Source organism: Ranitomeya variabilis, chromosome 3 (assembly GCF_051348905.1).
Source record: "Ranitomeya variabilis isolate aRanVar5 chromosome 3, aRanVar5.hap1, whole genome shotgun sequence".
NCBI lineage: Eukaryota > Metazoa > Chordata > Amphibia > Anura > Dendrobatidae > Ranitomeya > Ranitomeya variabilis.
This window is the reverse complement of record NC_135234.1, coordinates 118,273,466-118,300,321: the sequence shown is the minus strand read 5'-3', so window position 1 is coordinate 118,300,321 and position 26,856 is coordinate 118,273,466. Positions and strand designations below refer to the sequence as shown.

Here is a 26,856-nt window from a genome sequence, read left to right as displayed (position 1 = left end):
CATAAAATATAAAAGCTCTTTCATTCTAACTATAATTTCTTTTCACAATACCGATAATTAACTGTGACATTTGTAGGTCTGTCTGGCTAAAAGAACGTAAGATACTGTAAGACATTAGCAGAATATGTGATGTACTTCAACTGGATCTGCAATGTTCATAGCAATAGAATATCGACTCATTCCAACCTTATTTATTTCTATTTCTAGAGGGATAAGCTAAAATAATTTTCTTTTAAGAAAATGTGAAAAGCAATAGATGGCTTTACATTACAAAAGGAATACCTGTTTTTTATTTCTCTGTTGACATATCTATACGAGGACTTTGTCCTCTGGTATGAGTTGTGTTATTTAATAACATTATTTTGGGGGCTTATTTATTGAATAATTTTAACTATTTTTTAATGGGAATAGAGAAAAAACTGTAATTCCCGTACTGTTTTTTAGAACTATTTTACAGTGTTAACTGTGGAGTATAAATATATAATAACTGCATTCAATTATGAACATACCCAATTTATATACTTCTTATAGGGTCACTGCATTAGAGGACTATGACATTTATATTGTCCACCCGTAGTGGACAGTAAAGAACCCTCTAAGAATATCGCAAAAAATAGATTTCTTTCCAATATCCCAGACAATTTTTAAATGTTTTTTTATATCCTGTTTTGGTAATTTCCATCTGGAGGATTTTTCCCCCAGCCACGGGGCAGCAGCAGCTAGCTATCTAAACCTTTAAAGTGGTTGTGTCTTCACACAACCAGACAAGGTGAACAAACCCATTGTTTTACTGTCCCCTATATTAGGGTTTTACTCTATGTTACACTTCTGCCTTCACAGTCACTGTTTATTCCGGCAATGTACCTTTATTCATTTTGGGTATCATTTTGAGGTACGGTAGACTTTTTGATGAATTTTTAAAGACTAATAACTAGTTTTAACTACCTGCTTGCTTAATGAACCAAAGGGCAGTGATACAATGCAAAAAATAATTAATCTGAATGCATATATATATATATATGTATATATATATATATATATATATATATATATATATATATATATATATATATATACAGTACAGACCAAAAGTTTGGACACACCTTCTCATTTAAAGATTTTTCTGTATTTTCATGACTATGAAAATTGTACACTGAAGGCATCAAAACTATGAATTAACACATGTGGAATTATATACTTAGCAAAAAAGTGTGAAACAACTGAAAATCTGTCTTATATTCTAGGTTCTTCAAAGTAGCCACCTTTTGCTTTGATGACTGCTTTGCACACTCTTGGCATTCTCTTGATGAGCTTCAAGAGGTAGTCACCGGAAATGGTTTTCACTTCACAGGTGTGCCCTGTCAGGTTTAATAAGTGGGATTTCTTGCCTTATAAATGGTGTTGGGACCATCAGTTGTGTTGTGCATAAGTCTGGTGAATAGACTGTTAGAATTTGTATTATGGCAAGAAAAAAGCAGCTAAGTAAAGAAAAACGAGTGGCCATCATTACTTTAAGAAATGAAGGTCAGTCTGTTATGATCCTCAGTGGCTTAGGATCACAAATCTAACCAGCTAAGTCAGAGATAATAGGACGAGCTCTGGGGATGTGGTAACTGGACTGACCGCAAACCTGATCCTAACCGCACACACTATAGGTAGCCGTGGAACGTTTCCTGAAATCCTAGACGTCTCTTCACGGCCTGAGAAACTGACTACCCCTAAAGAGAAAGTAAGACCTCACTTGCCTCAGAGAAATAACCCCAAAGATATAGGAAGCCCCCCACAAATAATAATGGTGAGTTAAGAGGAAAAGACAAATGCAGAGATGAAACAGGTTAAGCAAATGAGGCCCGCTAACACTAGATAGCAGAAAATAGCAAGGGATCTGTGCGGTCAGTAAAAAACCCTATACAAAAATATCCACGCAGAGAATGCGAGAACCCCCACACCAACTAACGATGTGGGGGGAGCAACTCAGCACCCCAGAGCTACCAGCAAGCAGAGATATCACATATTAGCAAGCTGGACAAAACTCATAATATTCTAGGAAACATATTGAACACAGATGAGCAAGAATAAGCAAACAGAACTTAGCTTCTCTTGGAGAGACTGATAACGGATGTAGACAGGAGGAATCAGAATAGCACTGAATACAACGACAACAGGCAAGGAATGAAGGACCAGGTGAATTAAATAGGAAACCTGACTAGCAGATGATGAGACAGCTGATCCCAGCCAGAAACCTGCAGAATAACAAAAAGAGCCACCAAGGGGAGCCCAAAGAGAGAACTCACACAGTACCACTCACGACCACAGGAGGGAGCCCGGAAACAGAGTTCACAACAGTACCCCCCCTTGAGGAGGGGTCACCGAACCCTCACCAGAACCCCCAGGGCGATCAGGGTGAGCCACATGGAAGGCACGAACCAAATCGGCCGCATGAACATCAGAGGCGACAACCCAGGAATTATCCTCCTGACCATAGCCCTTCCACGTAACCAAATACTGAATCCTCCGTCTTGAAATACGAGAATCCAAGATCTTCTCCACCACGTATTCCAATTCTCCCTCAACCAGCACCGGAGCAGGAGGCTCAACAGAAGGAACCACAGGCACCACATACCTCCGCAACAAAGACCTATGGAACACATTATGGATGGTAAACGATGCCGGGAGGTCCAAACGAAATGACACAGGGTTGAGGATTTCCAAAATTATATAAGGACCGATAAAACGAGGTTTAAACTTAGGAAAAGAAACCTTCATAGGAACATAACGAGAAGACAACCACACCAAATCCCCCACACGAAGTCGGGGACCCACACAGTGACGACGGTTAGCAAAGCGCTGAGCCTTCTCTTGTGACAACGTCAAATTGTCCACCACATGGTTCCAAATCTGCTGCAACCTATCCACCACAGAATCCACCCCAGGACAGTCAGAAGACTCAACCTGACCCGAGGAAAAACGAGGATGAAAACCAGAATTACAAAAAAAAGGCGAAACCAAAGTAGCCGAACTAGCCCGGTTATTAAGGGCAAACTCGGCCAATGGCAAAAAGTCACCCAATCATCCTGGTCAGCAGAAACAAAACATCTCAAATAAGTTGCTAAGGTCTGATTAGTTCGCTCGGTTTGGCCATTCGTCTGAGGATGGAAGGCCGACGAAAAAGATAAATCAATGCCCATCTTAGCACAAAAGGAACGCCAAAATCTGGACACAAACTGGGATCCTCTGTCAGACACAATGTTTTCAGGGATGCCGTGCAGACGAACCACATTCTGAAAAAATAGCGGAACCAAATCGGAGGAGGAAGGCAACTTAGGCAAGGGCACCAAATGGACCATTTTAGAAAAACGATCACAAACCACCCAGATGACAGACATTCTCTGAGAGACCGGAAGATCCGAAATAAAATCCATGGAAATATGCGTCCAAGGCCTCTTAGGAATCGGCAAAGGCAAAAGCAACCCACTGGCACGAGAACAGCAAGGCTTAGCCCGAGCACAAATCCCACAGGACTGCACAAAGGAACGCACATCCCGCGACAAAGAAGGCCACCAGAAAGATCTAGCCACCAAATCTCTGGTGCCAAAAATCCCAGGATGACCCGCCAACACCGAAGAATGGACCTCGGAAATAACTCTGCTGGTCCATCTATCTGGGACAAACAGTCTCTCTGATGGACAACGGTCAGGTCTATCCGCCTGAAATTCCTGTAACACCCGTCGCAAATCTGGGGAAATGGCAGACAAAATTACCCCCTCTTTGAGGATACCAGCCGGCTCAGAAACTCCAGGGGAGTCAGGCACAAAACTCCTAGAAAGAGCATCAGCCTTCACGTTCTTCGAACCAGGAAGGTACGAGATTACGAAATCGAAACGTGAGAAAAACAACGACCAACGAGCCTGTCTAGCATTCAACCGCTTGGCCGACTCAAGATAAATCAAATTTTTATGATCAGTCAAGACCACCACATGATGCTTAGCTCCCTCTAGCCAGTGTCGCCACTCCTCAAATGCCCACTTCATTGCCAACAACTCCCGATTACCAACATCATAATTTCGCTCAGCCGGCGAAAATTTTCTTGAAAAGAAGGCACATGGCTTCATCACAGAGCAATCAGAGCTTCTCTGTGACAAAACAGCCCCTGCTCCAATTTCAGAAGCATCAACCTCGACCTGGAAGGGAAGAGAGACATCTGGCTGACATAAAACTGGAGCCGAAGAAAACCGGCGCTTCAGCTCCTGAAAGGCCTCAACGGCCGCAGGAGACCAGTTAGTCACATCAGAACCCTTCTTGGTCAAATCCATCAAAGGTTTAACCACACCAGAAAAATTAGCAATGAAGCGACGGTAAAAATTAGCAAAACCCAAGAACTTCTGAAGACTCTTAACCGATGTAGGTTGAGTCCAATCATGAATAGCCTGGACCTTGACTGGGTCCATCTCAATAGAAGAAGGAGGAAAAATAAAGCCCAAAAAGGAAACTTTCTGGACTCCAAAGAGACATTTGGAACCCTTCACAAATAAGGTATTGGCACGCACGACCTGAAATACCATCCTGACCTGCTTCACATGGGATTCCCAATCATCTGAAAAGACCAAAATATCATCCAGATACACAATCATAAATTTATCCAGATATTCTCGGAAGATATCGTGCATGAAGGACTGAAACACAGAAGGGGCATTAGAAAGTCCAAAAGGCATCACCAAGTACTCAAAATGGCCTTCGGGCGTATTAAATGCTGTTTTCCATTCATCGCCCTGCTTTATACGCACAAGATTATACGCACCGCGAAGATCTATCTTGGTGAACCAACTAGACCCCCTAATCCGAGCAAACAGATCAGACAACAATGGTAAGGGACACTGGAATTTGACCGTGATCTTATTTAGAAGGCGATAATCTATACAGGGTCTCAACGAACCATCCTTCTTGGCCACAAAAAAGAATCCCGCACCAAGAGGGGACGAGGAGGGGCGAATATGTCCCTTCTCCAAAGACTCTTTTACATAGCTCCGCATAGCGGCATGCTCTGGTACAGACAAATTAAACAGTCGTCCCTTAGGGAACTTACTACCAGGAATCAAATTTATAGCACAATCACAATCCCTATGAGGAGGTAGGGCACTGGATTTGGGCTCATCAAATACATCCTGGTAGTCCGACAAAAACTCAGGGACTTCAGAAGGAGTAGAGGAAGCAATTGATACCAAGGGAGCATTGCCATGAATTCCCTGGCAACCCCAACTCAACACAGACATTGCTTTCCAATCCAGGACTAGATTATGAGCCTGCAACCATGGCAGACCCAACACGACAACGTCATGCAAATTATATAACACAAGAAAGCGAATCACCTCCTGATGTGCAGGAGTCATACACATGGTCACTTGAGTCCAGTATTGAGGTTTATTCTTGGCCAATGGTGTAGCATCAATTCCCTTCAATGGAATAAGGAACTGTAATGGCTCAAGGATAAAACCACAGCGCTTGGCAAATGACAAATCCATCAGATTCAGGGCAGCACCTGAATCTACAAACGCCATAACAGAGTAAGATGACAGAGAGCAAATCAAAGTAACAGACAAAATGAATTTAGGCTGTACAGTACCAATGGTGACAGATTTAGCAAAGTTTTTTGTGCGCTTAGAGCATGCTGAGATAACATGAGCTGAATCACCACAGTAAAAGCACAACCCATTCTGACGTCTATGATTTTGCCGTTCAATTCTGGTCAGAATCCTATCACATTGCATAGACTCAGGTTTCTGTTCAGAAAACACCGCCAGATGGTGCGCAGGTTTGCGCTCCCGCAAACGCCGATCAATCTGAATGGCCAAAGCCATTGACTCATTCAGACTCGCAAGCATGGGGAACCCCACCATAATATTTTTAAGGGCTTCAGAAAGACCTTTTCTGAAAATTGCCGCCAGGGCACACTCATTCCATTGAGTAAGCACTGACCATTTCCTAAATTTCTGACAATATACCTCCGCTTCATCCTGACCCTGAGAGAGGGCCAGCAAAGCTTTTTCTGCCTGGTCCTCAAGATTAAGTTCCTCATAAAGCAATCCAAGCGCCAGAAAAAACGCATCCACATTAAGCAATGCAGGATCTCCTGGCGCCAGTGAGAAAGCCCAATCCTGTGGGTCGCCACGTAACAAGGAAATAATAATTTTAACTTGCTGAGCAGGATCACCCGAGGAACGAGGTCTCAAAGAAAGGAATAACTTGCAATTATACTTAAAATTCAAAAACCTAGATCTATCACCAGAAAACAGCTCAGGAATAGGTATTTTAGGCTCTAACATAGGACTATGAATAACATAATCCTGAATGCTTTGTACTCTTGCAGTAAGATGATCCATACTAGAAGTCAAACTCTGAATATCCATGTCTACAGCTAAATTCAGAGCCACCCAGAGATTAAGGGGAGGAGAGAAGCAGGACACACTGCAGAGCAGAAGAAAAAAAAATTGAACTCAGGATTTCTCTTATCCCACTTTTGCGATGCATTTAACACTTTTGGGCCTGTTGTACTGTTATGATCCTCAGTGGCTTAGGATCACAAATCTAACCAGCTAAGTCAGAGATAATAGGATGAGCTCTGGGGATGTGGTAACTGGACTGACCGCAAACCTGATCCTAACCGCACACACTATAGGTAGCCGTGGAACGTTTCCTGAAATCCTAGACATCTCTTCACGGCCTGAGAAACTGACTACCCCTAAAGAGAAAGTAAGACCTCACTTGCCTCAGAGAAATAACCCCAAAGATATAGGAAGCCCCCCACAAATAATAATGGTGAGTTAAGAGGAAAAGACAAATGCAGAGATGAAACAGGTTAAGCAAATGAGGCCCGCTAACACTAGATAGCAGAAAATAGCAAGGGATCTGTGCGGTCAGTAAAAAACCCTATACAAAAATATCCACGCAGAGAATGCGAGAACCCCCACACCAACTAACGATGTGGGGGGAGCAACTCAGCACCCCAGAGCTACCAGCAAGCAGAGATATCACATATTAGCAAGCTGGACAAAACTCATAATATTCTAGGAAACATATTGAACACAGATGAGCAAGAATAAGCAAACAGAACTTAGCTTCTCTTGGAGAGACTGATAACGGATGTAGACAGGAGGAATCAGAATAGCACTGAATACAACGACAACAGGCAAGGAATGAAGGACCAGGTGAATTAAATAGGAAACCTGACTAGCAGATGACGAGACAGCTGATCCCAGCCCGAAACCTGCAGAATAACAAAAAGAGCCACCAAGGGGAGCCCAAAGAGAGAACTCACACAGTACCACTCACGACCACAGGAGGGAGCCCGGAAACAGAGTTCACAACATCAGTCAGTCCGAAAAATTGGGAAAACTTTGAAAGTGTCCCCAAGTGCAGTGGAAAAAACCATCAAGCGCTACAAAGAAACTGGCTCACATGAGGACCGCCCCAGGAAAGGAATACCAAGAGTCACCTCTGCTTCTGAAGATAAGTTTATACGAGTCACCAGCCTCAGAAATCGCAGGTTTACAGCAGTTCAGATTAGAGACCAGGTCTATGCCACACAGAGTTCTAGCAGCAGACACATCTCTACAACAACTGTTAAGAGGAGACTTTGTGCAGCAAGCCTTCATGGTAAAACAGCTGCTAGGAAACCACTGCTAAGGACAGGCAGAAGAGACTTGTTTGGGCTAAAGAACACAAGGAATGGACATTAGACCAGTGGAAATTTGTGCTTTGGTTTGATGAGTCCAAATTTGAGATCTTTGGTTAAAACCACCGTGTCTTTGTGCGAGACAAAAAAGGTGAACGGATGGACTCTACATGCCTGATTCCCACCGTGAAGCATGGAGGAGGAGGTGTGATGGTGTGGGGCTGCTTTGCTGGTGACACTGTTGGGGATTTATTCAAAATTGAAGGCATACTGAACCAGCATGGCTACCACAGCATCTTGCAGCGGCAAATAAGAAAATAAGACAAAATTTCAGTTGTTTCACACTTTTTTGTTAAGTATATAATTCCACATTTTTAATTCATAGTTTTGATACCTTCAGTGTGAATTTACAATTTTCATAGTCATGAAAATACAGAAAAATCTTTAAATGAGAAGGTGTGTCCAAACGTTTGGTCTGTACTATATATATATATATATATATATATATATATATATATATATATATATATATATATATATATGCACATCTGCTACATGTCACATCTGAAAACTCTAACTGTGTCATAACTGCTGAATTTAGTAAACTAAGTGATACATCATTGGAATCAGGGTCTCTTTCTCTTTTTCTTCATTATGCTGCCCAGGGGTCATGTTTGCTGACACTGACTAGGGCTATGTTCAGATACACCAGTCTAGGATACTGGATCAGGGACTGGCCACACACGGACCAGGGAACAATGTTCAAGAACTGGATGTACTGGGACCATGGGGCAACATTCAGGAACTGGCCGCACCAGGACCAGTTCTTTAGGTTCAAGAAGCTAGCCGCAGTGGCACTAGGAATTTGGGTTTAGGAAACTGGCCACACCTGGACCAGGGGACTTCACAATTGCACTAATAGAACACTATACTATCTAATGACTAAGCTCATTGCTTGGTGATTCCCTCAGGGAGTGGGAGTCTTTTATACAGGATGACTCCCAGCAATTGGCTGATAGCCACTCCATGCTGGAGTGCTGGCCATAGCATTACAATGGACATGTAAGCGGAAAATATACAAACACAATTTCTAGCTAATGAAGTTAATATAGCAATCCATATGCTTCAGTATTTCAGCTGGAGGATCAACTGCATGACAAACCTTAACATTTGAATAATTTGTAATGAAAATGTTTTATTTCAGAATGTTTTAATTTTATATATTGTTCACTGTCATAATGTGCAAATAGTAATAAATGAAAAGGATTAAACTCCTATGTCATAGACTTGGCAAATGATGAGTTATGTGCAAGTAAAGGTCAAGCTGCTTTTCTTAAAAGCACTGTAAAGAATTCAATATAGACCTCTAAATAGTTAGATTCAATTCCCAGCAGGGAAACAGTTAGAGTGTAATTAATAATGAATTGTCATTTTTAGTTACACAATTAAATACATTATGAAGGTAAATATTTTACACTCAGCTATAGTCCCCAGTTTCTGAATACATAGCTATTTTTAGTTATTTATTACAGATTCGCTTTTTTAATGGGAACGTGTCTGAAATGTCTACCCTCCAAACCATTTAAATGACTATTCAGCCCTCTAAAATATAATACAGTTAAAGGGGTAACCGCAAGCTTATTTTTCTTACTTCCTGGTGTCCAGCAGGGTGCGCTTACCTCCTTGAGTGACAGCTCTGCTGAATAGCACAGCTGTAGTATTAGTAGAACTATAAAGCTCAGCACAAGTTCTGCTGTACCATATTCAGCCCTCAGTGGTTTGCTGAAGAAGCACACAGATCCAGACAGGGAAATGAGAGCAGAAAGCCATGATTAGGAGTCCTGCTCTGAAAGTTGTTGGTCTGGTGATTCACTGTTGCTTCTCTTCAGAAGATGGGAGAGAGGGGGATAGAGGTGAGCAGATAACTTCAATATAGAAATCAATAGGTTGGAAAGAGCTGATTGTCATACTAAGAGTTAACTTCTGTTGTGGAACGCTGCTACTGCTCACTCTTGGCCAGGATCTGAAGGCCAAGCAACATGGAAACACACTGTACACTATAAAAGATAAAATCTGTAATTTCAAGAGAATGACAGCAGATAAAAAAAGCAAGTCAATTGCAAACTTGGTTATTTTCATGTTGTCTATCTAATTAAAGCAATTTAAGAACTAGAGAATACCTCTTTAATTATTTGATTACCCATAATTCCCGCTGCAAAAAAATCGCATGTTGAAGTTTTGTATATACAGTGGAGAAAATAAGTTTTTGATACACTGCCAATTTTGCAAGTTTTCCCATCTACAAAGAATGTAGAAGTCTAATTTTTATCGTAGGTACATTTTAACTGTGAGAGACAGAATCTAAAAATAAATAACAGAGAATTATTGCGTGAATTAAGTATTTGATCACCTACCAACCACCTACCAACCTGTCTCTCACAGACCTGTTTATTTTTCTTTCAGAAGCCCTCCTACTCTGCACTCATTGTCTGTATTAATTGCACCTGTTTGAACTTGTTACCTGTATAAAAGACACCTGTCCACACACTCAATCAACTCCAGCCTCTACATCATGGCCAAGGCCAAAGATTTGTCCAAGGACACCAGGGACAAAATTGTAGACCTGCACAAGGCTGGGATGGGCTGCAGGACAATAAGCAACAACTGTTGGCACAATTATTAGAAAATGGAAGAAACACAAGATGACTGTCAATCTTCCTCGGTCTGAGGCTCCATGCAAGTTCTCGCCTCGTAGGGTAACGATGATTCTGAGAAAGCTCAAGAATCAGTCCAGAACTACACAGGCGTGCCAGGTCAAGGACCTGAAGAGAGGTGGGACCACAGTCTCAAACATCACCTCTAGTTATACACTACACTGCCAAAAATTAAAATCCTGCAGGGCACGCAAAGTCTGATCAGTCAGAGCATGGGCGGCTGAGTGTCTCAATGGGATGACATCTCATATGAACCAGAAAGACTCTCGACGCATTTCCCCCATTCTATAATCACATAGCAATATGGAGTTGTCCAGAAAAAGGCAGCCTTTTTCTGGACAACTCCATATTGCCATGTGATTATCCAATCTCTCCTGATGAACCCGTGTTTGGTTAAAACACGTCGATAGTCTTTCTGGTTCATGTGAGGTGTCATCCCATCGGGACCCTCAGCCGCCTTTGTACCACAGATTAGTAGATAAGTATAAATTGCTTTTTATCATAGGAGCACATTCTGTACCCTTTGGCCTACTTCTGTGAGTTGGATATATGTCGGCATATTATGACATCTGAATTTTGGCTAGTATCTTTTGAGCATGTTGTTCTATAGGAGTACCAATTAAGTCCCAATATTTATATGTGACCAATGATATGGTGTTATGATGATACCACTGAGTACCTAGACACTTATTATGTATACATCTGGTAGTATGCATGTGAGGGTTGAATGACACACCCTGTCTCCTTACTTACATCACATGTTTTGTGGTTAGTCCCAATATGCATATGACATCATATATTATTACATGATTGTGACAAGCCGCCTGGCCTTCTATTTCTTACTATCATCTTATAGGGCCTGTTAGGAGATTATGGACAGCCATCACAAGAGCGGGGGCGCCATTCTCATGTTTCTTAGGGTGCCAACCTCCGCATCTAGGTAGGCAACTCTATAGGTGTTCTATGTAGTGTCTAGGGAAATATCACCCATATCTGCACTTCTATTGACTGAGTGAATGGCAGCACTGTGTTGTCACTTGTCCAAGGTACTACTATATGATATTTGAAGATGGGCTTACCCTTCTATTTTTTATAGAGGTTATTAGTGGCTTGGTAGAGATTATCCTAGCCTTATTAGGGGAGGATATCCCCCTATCATTTTTTATAGCCCAAAACCATATAAGGCGATTCTACATTAGGGTGTTTTTACCTATTTGTTCTTTAATGATATTTAATAAAGATTATATAGTTTTACGGGGTTTTTTTCTGTAAACCTAGACAGGTATTAAGTCTCCTCTTAGCCTTCTCTTTTGCAAGCTAAACATTCCCAGATCCTTTAACTGTTCCTGAAAGGACATCATTTGCATTTCACTCACCATCCTGGTAGTTCTAATCCAGTTTTAAAATTTCGTGCCCAGAACTGGACACAGTATTCCAGATAAGGTCTGACAAAGGAAGAATAAAATTATTTCTCATGATCTAGACTCAATGCTTCTCTTAATACATCCCATAAGTATGTTTGCCTTATTTGCTGCTGCGTCATATTGTTGACTCATGTCCAGTCTGTGATCTATTAGTATACACAAATCTTTTTCACATGAGCTGTTGCTCCCATTCTGTAGATGTAATTTACATTTTTCTTGCCCAGATGTAGATTCTTGAATTTCTTCTTGCTAAATACAGTTCTATTAGTCACTGCCCATTGTTCAAGGCTATCTAGTTCCTTCTAAATACTTTCTCTGCCTTCTGTAGTGTTAAGGTACCTTCACACGAAACGACTTTGTAACGATATCGCTAGCGATCCGTGACGTTGCAGCGTCCTGGCTAGCGATATCGTTTAGTTTGACACGCAGCAGCGATCAGGATCCTGCTGTGATGTCGCTGGTCGCTGAATAAAGTCCAGAACTTTATTTGGTCGTCCGATCGCCGTGTATCGTTGTGTTTGACAGCAAAAGCAACGATACCAGCGATGTTTTACACTGGTAACCAGGGTAAACATCGGGTTACCAAGCACAGGGCCGCGCTTAGTAACCCGATGTTTACCCTGGTTACCAGCGTAAAAGTAAAAAAAACAAACAGTACATACTCACCTGCGCGTCCCCCAGCGTCTGCTTCCTGACACTTACTGAGCGCCGGCCCTAAAGTGAAAGTGAAAGCACAGCGGTGACGTCACCGCTGTGCTGTTAGGGCCGGAGCTCAGTCAGTGTCAGGAAGCAGACGCTGGGGGATGCGCAGGTGAGTATGTACTGTTTGTTTTTTTTTACTTTTACGCTGGTAACCAGGGTAAACATCGGGTTACTAAGCGCGGCCCTGCGCTTAGTAACCCGATGTTTACCCTGGTTACCCGGGGACCTCGGCATCGTTGGTCGCTGGAGAGCGGTCTGTATGACAGCTCTCCAGTGACCAAACAGCGACGCTGCAGCGATCGGCATCGTTGTCGCTATCGCTGCAGCGTCGCTTCGTGTGAAGCTACCTTTAGCTATCCCTCCTAACTATACATTGTTTGCAAATTTGATTAGTTTACCTTCTGTTAGCTTATCTAGATCATTTATAAAAATGTTGAAAAACACTTGTGCCAAGACAGAGCCTTGTGGTACCCCACTTGAAACACTCTTCCAATTGAATGTGCAACCATTTATTATTAATCGTTGAGTATGATCACTGAGCTAGTTATGAATTCACCAAACCGTAGCTTTGTCAATCCCACACATGGTCATTTTTTCAATAAGTATAATATGAGATACTTTACCAAATGCTTTGCTGAAATCGAGATGTTATATCTAAAACATTTACCTGATCCACCCAGTCAGTAATTCCATCATAAAAAGAAATAAGTTTAGTCTGTTATAACTTGTTTGCTACAAACCCATGCTGGCTCTGGTAAATTATTGTGTTTTTATCCAAGTACTCACATACATGTTGTTTAATTTGTTCAAATATCGTTCCTGGTAGAGAAGTAAGGCTCATTGGCCTGTAATTTCCTGGCTCTATCTTCTTTCCTTTTTTGAAGACAATTACCCTTCTCCAATCTTCTGGGGGTTCTGTACCTTTGAATATTCAAAGATTCTGGCTAATGGTTCTGCAATTTCCTCTGCTATCTCTTTCAGTACCATAGAATGCAATTAATCTGGATGAGGAGATTTAAATTAATTTAAATTAGCTAAGTGTTCCCTTACCATCTCTTTGTTTATAGTGTGGATTATTTTATTCCTTCAATGACACAATGAAGATCAGTTAATATTACATTTGCTTTCTTACTTTTCTTACTTTTCTTTTGCTTTTGACATACCCACAAAATCCTTTTTTACTGCTTTTGGTCTACCTTGCAAGCCTCATTTATTACTGGCTTTAGCTCTTCTAATGCATGCCCTGCATTTCCTGAAGATAGCATTTTATTCTTCTTTAGAATGCCCCCTCTTTCCATTTGATATACAGTACATTTCTTTTTATGTATTTAGCAAGTGTGTAAGTTCTGTGTTCATCCATCATGGTCTCTTTAAATGCTTCCAATTCTTTTTTCTTTCTTGGATTGTTACTGATTCTGCAGTGAGACTTTCATTTAGCAAAATCTTCCATCCTTCTTGGACAGTTCTGTGCTTTAGAACATTTAACCATTGGAGCTTTCTTAGCCTCTTTCCAAGTCCATTAAAATCTGTCTTTCTGAAGTCCAATTTGAAAATCTGAGTCCTCCCAGATCTTCCTCTTCTTGTAATCCAAAGTTCCAGGACAACATGATTCCTTCCAACCATTTCTTCCCTGTTGGTAAAAATTAGGTGCAAGATGGCTGATCCACTTGATCTCTATTCTACATTTTTAAAGATTAAAATAAAATTGTCAGCAAAAGAAGATAAGAATTTTCTGGACTCATTACTTTTGCCTGAGAGAGATTCCCAACAAATATCTGGATAGTTAAAATCTTGCATAAACACTATGTCGTCTTTTTGAAAACAAAGACATCTGATGTAAAAAGAGTTTATACATATATTCAGTCTGTTCAGGTGGCCTATACCAAATGCGTACAATTGTGCTCTTTCTGTTCTTCTTTCCTTGTATTCTTACCCATACAGTTTCTACAGAGCTACTATTCTCTAAAGCTTGGATCTCTGTGGAGATGTACGCTTTCTTAATATACAAAGCAGCACCTCCTCCCCTCTTATTAAGCCTGTTCCATATAAATAACTTGTAACCTTCAAGGTTTGTATTCCAATCATGTGTATCATCCCAAGTGTCAGTGATGCCTGTGACACCATATCTCTGTTCCTGTGTTAACAGCTTCAATTCTCTTTGTTTTTCCCCATGATCTGTGCATGTGTATAAACACATTTTAGTTTGTAGTCAGTTTCTCACGCTCATCTACTTTCATTCAGAATTTGCTGTCTTTGTTCTTTATTTCCACTTCTACTAGCAGGGTTTTCAAAATAATTCATTCCCTGCATACTTTTTCTTGGCTGTATATTTCCCATCCCATATTGTTCTAGTTTAAAGCTCCTCTGATGAGTGTAGCAAGGCGTCTAACAAATAAGTATTTCCGGTTTTCGTAAGTTGCAACTCATCTCTAGCAAGGGGTTCATCAAACAGGTAATTCACTCCATGGTCAAGAAACCCAAAATGTTGCTGATGTCACATCAACATATCCATTAGCCAGTTGTTCAACTGCAGAATCCTGTTCAATCCTATTGTTCCATGTCCATCCACTGGGAGGATGGATGAGAAGATGACCTGCACTCTCAGTTCCTTCACTTTCCGTCCTAGGGCTTCAAAGTCTTCATATAGTTTCCAGATCCTTTTTTGCTGTGTCATTTGTTTCTACTAGTGATGAGTGAGTGTGCTTGGATAAGGTTTTTTCCGAGCATGCTTTACAGCTAATAGAGTATCTTCGGTGTGCTCCAATACTGTTTTTGAGTCACCGTGGCTGTCTGTCCCGTGGCTGTTCTACAACTGCAACACATGCAGGGATTGCCTGTTTGTCAGACAATCCCTGCATATGTTGCGGCTGTCGAACAGCCATGAGACATAGTATTAGAGCTGAAGATACTCTATTAGCATTCTAGCATGCTTGGATAACACCTTATCCAAGCATGCTAGATCATCACTATTTCCTACATGTAGTAGTAGACATGGGTGGTCGTCTGTAGCACTGAAGAGTATTGATACCCTATCAGACAAATCTTTGACTTGGGCACCTGGAATACAGCACACTTCCTGTGAGGTGATGTTCGGTCTGCAGATAGCAGCTTCTGTTCCTCTCACCACTCTTCTTTTCTTCTTCACCACAGCTCTTCTTTTTCTCCCTTCAAGAAGCTCCTGATTAGGGTTGAGCGAAACGGGTCGGCCATTTTCAGAAGTCGCCGACTTTTGGCAAAGTCGGGTTTCATGAAACCCGACCCGACCCCTGTGTGGGGTCGGCCATGAGGTCGACGATCTTCTGAATCTGGTATCGGAATTCCGATACCGAGTTCCGATATGTTTGCGATATCGGAAATCGGTATCGGAATCCACATTTAAGTGTAAAATAAAGAATTAAAATAAAAAATATTGATATACTCACCTCTCCGACGCAGCCTGGACATCGCCGCTGGTAACCGGCATCTTTTGTTCCTAAGAATGGCGCTTGAAAGACCTTTCGATGACGTCACGGCTTGTGATTGGTCGCGGCCGCCCACGTGACCGCTCAGCGACCAATCACAAAGCCGTGACGTAATTTTCAGGTCCTAAATTCCTCATTCTAGGAATTTAGGACATGAGAATTACGTCACGGCTTTTGATTGGTCGCTGAGCGGTCACGTGGGCCGCCGCGACCAATCACAAGCCGTGACGTCATCGAAAGGTCCTTCACGCGCTCATTCTTAAGAAGGAAGGCTGCCGGAAAGAAGCAGAGCGCGTCCGAGGGTGAGTATATACCTAATAGGAATATACTCACCCTCGGCTTCTTTCCGGCAGCCTTCCTTCTTAAGAATGAGCGCGTGAAGGACCTTTCGATGACGTCACGGCTTGTGATTGGTCGCGGCCGCCCACGTGACCGCTCAGCGACCAATCACAAGCCGTGACGTAATTCTCATGTCCTAAATTCCTAGAATGAGGAATTTAGGACCTGAAAATTACGTCACGGCTTGTGATTGGTCGCTGAGCGGTCACGTGGGCCACCGCGACCAATCACAAGCCGTGACATCATCGAAAGGTCTTTCAAGCACCATTCTTAGGAATGGAAGATGCCGGTTACCAGCGGCGATGTCCAGGCTGCGTCGGAGAGGTGAGTATATCAATATTTTTTATTTTAATTCTTTATTTTACACTTAAATATGGATCCCAGGGCCTGAAGGAGAGTTTCCTCTCCTTCAGACCCTGGGAACCATAGTATCCCATTGCACTGCATTGGGTTTCGTGTTTCGGCCGACCCCGACTTTTTTATAGGATCGGCCGATTTCACTCGACCCGACTTTTGAGAAAGTCGGGTTTCGTGAAACCCGACCCGATCCAATAAAAATAAAAGTCGCTCAACCCTACTCCTGATTGCTTACTCGAGTGTTCTTTGTGGGCAAAGCACTTTATTGATATGTTGAAGTGCATTGGGCATGATGATGCAATTCAAGATTTCACAGCCAAACACTGTATCCCCTGCCTAGCACCACCCTCCTCTGGTTAATTGACAGCTCATTGGCAATGTACCGGAGTATGACTGCTCAACCAAGGAAAAAGAACTAGGCAGGAAATACAGTGTCTGGCTGGGGATCTGGATGTGTATCATCACGTCCGAATGCATTTCCAGACTAATGTAAACTGAAATTCAAAAGGCAATTTCTTGCAGCTTGGAGCAGCACTTTGGGGTCATACAATGATTAACTATATTATCTTTTAAAGGGCTATATTGTCAATCAATTTGTTTTTGGGGGATAGAAATTTCTATCAAGTTCCTTTTAACCTATACAATATTTACATCAGCTGTGTCTTAGAATTTAGGTATTATTCTAAAAAGATGCAAGAAGTACAATAACGTCTATGCATTTGTATACAGATATTTATATGTTTTTTGAAACTTTCCAAATAAGGAACTTTTTGTTCATCTTTTATTATTCCCGGCATAAGACAAAAACAAAACATTAGTCCTATTTCATGTGCTTAAATAATGGAAATGCTTTTGGCAAGTGTATGCTAAAAATGCATGGTCCATGTGGACTTATCATAATTGTCTATTTTAAGCATGTTTTGTGCATATACATTTATAGCAAAGCTAGGTTTATCATTCAACAACTAAGATTGTTTATCAGTTTAATGGTTTACTGAAAGCAGCAATATTGTATGCCCACATTTTGATTTTCCTCTAGTGTTAGGGTCGTGACCAACCCGTTTTAGGTTTTAAATGCATACAAATTCTACATACATAGGTTTATTGCATCAAGACTTTTTGACGTTTTCAGGAACTTATTTTAAAACAAAATACAATAAAATAAAACTATTTTACTAAATTGTAAAGTGCTCTTATTAAAATTATAACATTTGTGTTGTTGGGATCAATTTCGACCCAGGTCTAATATAAGAGTAAAAAAACAATAATAAGTCCCAAAACTGAACTCATAAACACAATATAAACCAACAGCCCACAGCCAGCTCTACCTCCAACAACTTGAGTTAAGGACATGTCCAGGCATGTATGGCCAAATCAGCTTAGAGTTGGTACTTTGCAGAGTATACATCTCCAGTTTACACATGCAACAATGAGGAGAAGATTTGATGTAAGCCAAATTCTGGATTATATCTTAGATGATAATGAATCAGAGGACACACAGCAGCAAACTGATACAGATGAACAGGTTTCTGAGGAGGAAGATGATGTGGAGTATCAACCGGAAGACACAGACAGTTCTGATCAGTCTGATGAGGAGGTCACTGGAGCTGAAGCTGCTCCCGCTGAAAAATTCAAATCCAAAAGTGGCAAGATCAGTTGGAGCTCAGTACCTCCAGATGTACATGGCAGGGCAGATGCTGCAAATGTCATAAAAATGACCCCTGGGATCACAAGGTTTGCTGTGACAAGAGTAAGTGACATCAAGACATGTTTTGATCTGTTTATGCCATTGTCAATAAAAAAAGTCATTATTGCTATGACAAACCTTGAAGGAAAAAAAGTCCACAGCAACATGTGGAATGACCTTCATGATGATGTTTTGGATGCCTACATTGGTGTTCTTCTCCTTGCTGGAGTGTACAAATCCTGCAATGAGGCCACTGATAGTCTCTGGGATGCATCGACAGGCAGGAATATTTTCCGGGCAACAATGTCACTTCAAAAGTTTCAAATGATATCAAGAGTCCTCAGATTTGACAACAGAGACACCAGAACAAAATCTGACAAACTTGCTCCCATCAGGGATGTTTGGGAGAAATGGGTGCAGCTCCTTCCACTGATGTTCAACCCAGGGCCAGAGGTGACAGTAGACGAATGTTTTCTCCCTTTCCGCGGAAAATGCCCCTTCCGGCAATACATGCCAAGTAAGCCAGGCAAATACGGCATAAAAATCTGGGCAGCCTGTGATGCAAAAACTAGCTATGCATGGAATCTACAGATTTACACAGGCAAGTCTGCAAACGGCATCCCTGAAAAAAAACAAGGAAAACATGTAGTCCTCAATATGACTACTGGACTGCAGGGTCACAACATTACTTGTGACAATTTTTTTACCGGCTATGACCTTGGACAAGAACTTCTCAGGAGGAAAATCACCATGGTGGGCACAGTGAAAAAAAACAAACCTGAGCTGCCCGCTGAATTGTTGCAGATGAAGGACAGGGCTCCACTTTCCTCAAAGTTTGTTTTTACAGACACCACCACTGCTGTTTCATACTGCCCCAAAAAACGACGGAATGTGGTACTGATGTCCACACTTCACAAAGATGCAGCTGTGTCATCAGGAAATGACAAAAAGCCCAGAATCATCCTGAACTATAACAAAAACAAAGGAGGAGAGGACAACCTGGACAAGCTGACTGCCACATACACTTGCCAGCGAATGACTAGGAGATGGCCAATGGTTGTATTTTACAACATCCTTGATGTGTCAGCATGCATTTGATTTGTGTTGTGGACCCACATTCACCAAGGATGGAATTCAAAGAAAAAAAACAAGCGGAGGATGTTTCTTGAGGAACTAGGAAGATCCCTTGTCAAGCCGCACATTGACCAAAGGGAACGAGTGCCCCGAGACCCAGCCGCTGCAGCCTTGGTCCGACAACTCCAGAGCTCAACCAGTGCTTCATCCACACCCACAGCAACACAAAGAGCATCATCACCAGCATCTTCCTCAACCAGCCCTGCCTCAACATCAACCACAACAGCCACAACCCCAGTGAGACCACCTGATTCTAAAAGAAAGAGGTGTCAGGTCTGCCCTAGCAATAAGGACAGAAAGACAAACACATCGTGCTTCGCCTGCAAAAAATACCTCTGCAAAGAACACACAAAAAGTGTCACTTTTTGCCACACATGCATCTAAATACTAATGCATCTAAAAACTAGTACTTGATTTTTGTTGATTTGATTTGCTTGATTGATTGTTGTTTGACATAGAAAAGCTACTTTTAATTATTATTGCTATTAATGTTAATATAATTTTCATCTTTTATTTGTATTAAAGTTCTATAAAAAAAAAAAAATCTGTTTTTTTTTGCCTTTTTCATAAAGTAGTTAGATATGGGTCAAAATTGACCCGTAACACCATAGATGTTACTAGAGTTAATAATATAAAATATATATATGTGTATTTTTTTTTACATTTAAGAAATGTGTTCTAAAACCCTTCCGTAATAGTCAGGTAATATAACAAACTTTTTTAAGTTTGTATTATTCTCTTGAGGTTCATTTGACAATATTTTTATATTGAAAATGAAGGGTATGCTCTCAAATGAAAGGCCCAGGGGGTCACAACAAAAATATTAAAATCAATCCTTCCATGGATGAGAAACCCTAACAAGGTAACTATGAGGTAAGAAACAAATTGGATCATAAATAACTGTTTTTAGGGTATCCTAGGGGTGATTTAAGACACAGGTCAAAACCGACCCGTTAACATAAGAAAGAGTAACAGAAAGCTAACACTAGAGGAAGGTTAAATATTATCAGGGACATGATTACTTTCACAGGCCTTGAAGTGACTAGAGATCTTAAAGCTGCATTGAACACATGCCATGTTAATGCACGTAAATAAGTTGCAGCCATTGACAATGCCTACATTGTACATAGCTGAATTATCTTTCCATGGACTTCTATGGTGTATCTCTGTATGTCAATTCACAGAGCAGCATTGCATGGCCTATAAGTCTCCTTACGCTAACTTGGTGCTCTCCACAAGAACAAACTTTAGCCCTGAGACATGTCAGGGATTGTTCACCCAGCCAAATCAGTTCTCCTGCTTTGCACTGATGAGTGGCAAACAACTCTGAAAATGTGTCTACAAATGGAGTTTCTGTTTTAGTTTCTAAGCCTAAGTGATGTGGCAAGGCTTGATAAAAGGTTTACATTGACTTGTGGAATATGCTGACACTGCTATTTGCATATTTGATTTTTAATGTAGTCATGCAGAAGATTTCTGTCTCAGATTCATACAGAAAAAAATCATTGCCTGCTCTATTTGATGCTTTAATATGTAGTGTTTCCCTAGAAAAATGTCTCCATAAGACTTTGCTCACATTTTAATAGTGTTGCTCTGCTCTATCAATGACACTGGTAATAGATCTGTCTCACGATGGATATCAATAATGCTCAAAGGACCCCACTGACAATGCTGGAGCCTGGAAACCATCATGAAGTCCTTGTCTTTAATTACTATACACATTCTTGTTGTACTGATGTATTAGTCATTTTTGTCAGAATCTGCAACCAAGGCTCCGAATGTAGATGTGAACAGTCTAATTCAGCATTATATGGCAAGATCTCAAATCCAGTACCATATTACAGACCCCAGGGACTCAATGCCCAAGACCTTTGACTCAGGATGGATGTAGTGCACATATTCTATATTGTATTAATTAATTATTACATTAACTATATATTAATGTCTGAATTTATTCTTATTTTTTTTTTATGTGCCTGATCTATTTGGAGATTCAAAAGTAAAAGTTCTCCTTCAGCTTAAAATAATTATTATAAAGTACAAATAAAAAGTAGATAATTTACTTTTTCTTCATTTTACGATAGCTATTCCTATAACATCTGTTCATATTTTATTTTCAGAATCTTATTTTATCTTTCTGCTATTACTACCTAGGTTTCAGAATATACACAGTCATTTGGATTCACGCCTTATTATGTTCCAGTTGGCACACAGAATATGAATCCTATGTGCTGTTATATCTTTCAGTTTATGTGCCAGCTCTTAATATTGCCAGTTAGGTCAAGGATAAGCAACTCATAGTGCCCCATATGCGTGCTGAGATGCACAGTCCATTACAGCATTTGCCCTTGAACAATGTATTCTACATAATTGACCATATTTCATAATTGCTGACAATTCAGTAATGTCTGTGAGGAGAAATGAATGGAATGAATACAAAATGTGTGTTCTTTTCTGCAAGGTCAGATTACCGCTCTAAACTAAGTCTTTGTAATTTATTGGTACTCCTTAAAATGTCAACCATTTTGGGTGCATACACACACTGAGGATTAGGTACATATTTCCACCCAGACATAATTTTATGAGCTATGTTGCTAACTTTAACCATTGTGATTAATGAATCAATTTACTAACTATGTATAGCTCTGCTGCACTTTTTCCTACAGCTTGAACTTGTATTCTATTACGTTGGTCTATACTGTGATTTAACAATTTTTTTATAAGATCAGCAATGCATATATGGATACTTTTAGAGGCATAATCGAGAGTAGAACCTCTATCTACGTTTAGAGCGCTAATCAAGAACAGAACCTCTGCCTCCTCTGATGAATGAAGCACTAAATGCAGAAAAATTCACAACATTAAAACAAAGAAAATAAACATCCCAGCACTTCCTCTCTTAATTTCCTCCTTTTCAATGATCATATTTTATTTCAAATTAAATTTAAAATTTAGAAATATAACTAAATCGGCAAGTGACATAGGAACCCGAACATGTCCTCATTCTCTTCCTCGCTGTTAGACAACTACCTACTGTAGGACAGAGGATTGCGAAATAGGGCTTCATCTAGCCAACAGTTTGATTGTTTCAGAATCAAAAAAATGCTGCAGACTTACTATAGAATTAACAATAAGGTCAATAGAGGAAACATAATATATTTTATGTGGATCAATAGGGATCTTTAACTAGCATATTTACCAATGTATCATTAGAGTTGGTTAAGTCCAAACAGGAAACACTCCAACCGATCCAGCAATGCCTTCAACCAGCTGTGAATAACCTTGATCCACTTTAAAACATCCACTTTTTGGTGAAGTGTGCCCAAATCCCACTCACTTTTTGACTCAGAACAGTTTCAAATTTACCAGGTTTGCATCTGAAAAATGTGGACAGCTCAGGCAAATTCGGGACTGTTGGCAGCTATGAAGCAGAAACGTCTCCAATCAGGCATTTATGACAGAATATACCATAAATGTTGTTAAAATGTCCTTTAATCAATAATACACCAACAATTCTCAGTGTTAAATTTCATAGCCTACGAAAAACTGTTAAAATAATACTAATAGAATTTCAAGGCCTAAGCCAATTATATGCCAGTATTTACCTATTGCTTAATAGCACATACATTCATAGATTTAAAGTCGGTTTGTTTGTCATAACAATATTAAGATAATTTCTTTTTACTTTGATCTGTGGATAATAATTTGATTTAATAAATGTCACTCCCATGCTTCCAAGTTCCTGACCGGTCCTGATTCCATAATGTCACGAACATCATTTGTGGGGTTGCTGCTGCCAATCACTGGCCTCAGCGGTCACATTTTGTACATGTAAGAGGCAACTCTGAGGTAATTTCTGATAATGTAAGTGACATCATCATCACTGCAGGAACTACCAGAGTGGCAACACCTGAGCAAGGGTGGATTTAATGTGATAGAAATGGTGTTTTTTAATTGCATAATATTTGTTGCACGTGGCCATTTCCTCAAAATCCATGAAATTTCCTTTAAATAGGTTTTAGTATGAGTGAATAGCGTAACATGATAACATTTTGATGAGTCGGGAATGATACTGTACAAGTCAAGAAAATAATAAATGGATAGACAAATGGATAAATGGATGATAGATATGAGATAGATAGATAGATAGATGATAGATAGATAGATAGATAGATAGATAGAAGATAGATAGATAGATAGATAGATAGATAGATAGATAGATAGATAGATAGATAGATAGAAATATTTTATACAGAAGTTAAAATAATAGGTAAAATCATATCATTCACTGGAAAGGGAAAAAGATAAACTAGATAGGATATTCTAGATGTCAGACTTCAGGCGATTTCCGGAAATATCTTTCAGTGATGTACTCTAAATAATTAAGTCTTTTTAAAAGGATGTATTATAACTTTGTGATGTTCTTTTTTTCTTTCAAGGTCATGGATTATATGGGACATTTGAAATGTTGTCCTCCTGGAGGAAAACCAGAGAAGATCAACACGTAAAAGAGAGGACAGCTGTTGTGTATGCAGACACCATGATTTCCTTCTCTCTCACCACTGGCATGTATTTAGTCACCTTTGGGATTGGTGCCAGTCCCTTCACGAACATTGAAGCTGCAAGGATATTTTGTCGCAGTTCATGTATAGCAATCTTCTTCAACTACCTCTACATACTATCATTCTATGGCTCTAGCCTTGTGTTTACTGGGTACATTGAAAATAATTACCAGCATAGTATTTTCTGCAGAAAGGTGCCAAAGCCTGAAATCCTACAGGTCAGGTCATTGTGGTACAGGTTTCTTATGACTGCAAAATTTACTGAAGATACAGCGGACTCCGAAGAAACAAATTCTTATGAAAGTCATCTTTTGGTTTGCTTCCTAAGACGTTATTACTGTGACTGGATAACAAATACATATGTAAAACCTTTTGTAGTTCTCTTTTACCTTGTTTATATTTCCTTTGCCTTAATGGGCTACCTGCAGGTTAATGAAGGATCTGATCTAAGTAACATTGTAGCAACTGAAACACGAACCATAACTTACACAAGCATTCAACAAAAGTATTTTAGTAACTATAGTCCAGTTATTGGCTTTTATATCTATGAGTCTATTGAATACTGGAATACAAGTGTCCAGGAAGATGTTCTTGAGTACACAAAAGGTTTTGTGAGAATATCTTGGTTTGAGAGCTACTTAAGTTATCTCAGAAAACTTAATATGTCTACTGGATTACCCAAAAAGAACTTTACAGATATACTACGGTATTCTTTTCTGAAAAATCCACGTTATGCACACTTTTATGAAGACATTATCATACCCAAAAAATACAACAACGAAGTTGATGTGGTGGCCTCTAGGATGTTCTTGATAGCCAAGACCATGGAAACAAACAGGGAAGAACTTTATGATCTCCTCGAAACTTTAAGAAAACTTTCTCTAACCTCCAAAGTAAAATTCATTGTCTTCAACCCATCTTTTGTCTACATGGATAGATATGCTTCTTCAGTAGGAGCTCCCTTGCAAAACTCCTGTATAAGTGCTTTGTTCCTGCTGTTTTTCTCTGCTTTTCTTGTTGCAAGCTCCATCATCAACATCTGGATTACTCTAACTGTGGCCTCTGTGGAGTTTGGAGTCATTGGTTTCATGACTTTATGGAAAGTTGAATTGGACTGTATATCAGTACTTTGTCTTATCTATGGAATTAATTACACTATAGACAACTGTGCACCACTGATATCCACTTTTATTTTAGGAAAGGAATTTACAAGAACTAAATGGGTAAAAAATTCATTGGAAGTACATGGGGTAGCCATTTTACAGGGCTACCTCTGTTACATGGTTGGTTTGATCCCTCTTGCAGCTGTGCCTTCAAATTTGACCCGTACACTGTTCAGGTGCTTGTTTTTAATTGCATTTGTCACATTGTTTCATTGCTTTGCTATTTTACCAGTTATGCTTACTTTTGTCCCACCTTCAAAGAAGAAAAGGAAAGAAAAAAAGATACATGAAAATAGGGAAGAGATCGAGTGTGTTGAAATGGTGGACCTAGACAGCACTAGAGTGGTTGACCAAATTACAACTGTCTGATAAATATTTTTTTTTCTCTGTATTATTCGTTTCACCCTAGGTCTTACTAAGAGAATGTTTTAATAGAACTTTTGAACTGTATGGAGAAGTAATATTAAAACATATATCCAATACAATCCTATTGATGGATGATCTACAAACTTACATTTAGCCTCAGTACAATAAGTGACAGACATACATATAATGGTGGTTACCAGATGGTAGTCTACATCTAAGTAATACTGTAGATTCTGGTCTTTCTGTTTTCACCTTTTGAAGGTAGGTTTACATCAGATATGTGAAGGAAGGCGTGTGTGTATATATATATATATATATATATATATATATATATATATATATATATATATACACACTCACCGGCCACTTTATTAGGTACACCTGTCCAACTTCTTGTTAACACTTAATTTCTAATCAGCCAATCACATGGCGGCAACTCAGTGCATTTAGGCATGTAGACATGGTCAAGACAATCTCCTGCAGTTCAAACCGAGCATCAGTATGGGGAAGAAAGGTGATTTGAGTGCCTTTGAACGTGGCATGGTTGTTGGTGCCAGAAGGGCTGGTCTGAGTATTTCAGAAACTGCTGATCTACTGGGATTTTCACGCACAACCATCTCTAGGGTTTACAGAGAATGGTCCGAAAAAGAAAAAAAATCCAGTGAGCGGCAGTTCTGTGGGCGGAAATGCCTTGTTGATGCCAGAGGTCAGAGGAGAATGGGCAGACTGGTTCGAGCTGATAGAAAGGCAACAGTGACTCAAATCGCCACCCGTTACAACCAAGGTAGGCCTAAGAGCATCTCTGAACGCACAGTGCATCGAACTTTGAGGCAGATGGGCTACAGCAGCAGAAGACCACACCGGGTACCACTCCTTTCAGCTAAGAACAGGAAACTGAGGCTACAATTTGTACAAGCTCATCGAAATTGGACATTAGAAGATTGGAAAAACGTTGCTTGGTCTGATGAGTCTCGATTTCTGCTGCGACATTCGGATGGTAGGGTCAGAATTTGGCGTAAACAACATGAAAGCATGGATCCATCCTGCCTTGTATGGAGCATCTTTGGGATGTGCAGCCGACAAATCTGCGGCAATTGTGTGATGCCATCATGTCAATATGGACCAAAATCTCTGAGGAATGCTTCCAGCACCTTGTTGAATCTATGCCACGAAGAATTGAGGCAGTTCTGAAGGCAAAAGGGGGTCCAACCCGTTACTAGCATGGTGTACCTAATAAAGTGGCCGGTGAGTGTATATATATACAGTATATATACTTTA

General features: G+C 40.2%; 1 protein-coding gene across 4 annotated transcripts in view; it reads left to right on the top strand.

The window, feature by feature from the left end:
* The window catches only part of PTCHD1 (patched domain containing 1), a 248,500-nt gene extending 222,597 nt beyond the window's left edge, over positions 1-25,903 (top strand). For all 4 annotated transcript variants that reach the window (XM_077294602.1, XM_077294600.1, XM_077294601.1 and 1 more), the window contains one exon: positions 23,927-25,903. In XM_077294602.1, coding sequence (XP_077150717.1) covers positions 23,927-25,581 — 1,655 coding nt within the window. In that variant the 3' untranslated portion in view covers positions 25,582-25,903. The remainder of the gene's footprint in view (positions 1-23,926) is intronic.
* Positions 25,904-26,856: the final 953 nt, after the last annotated feature.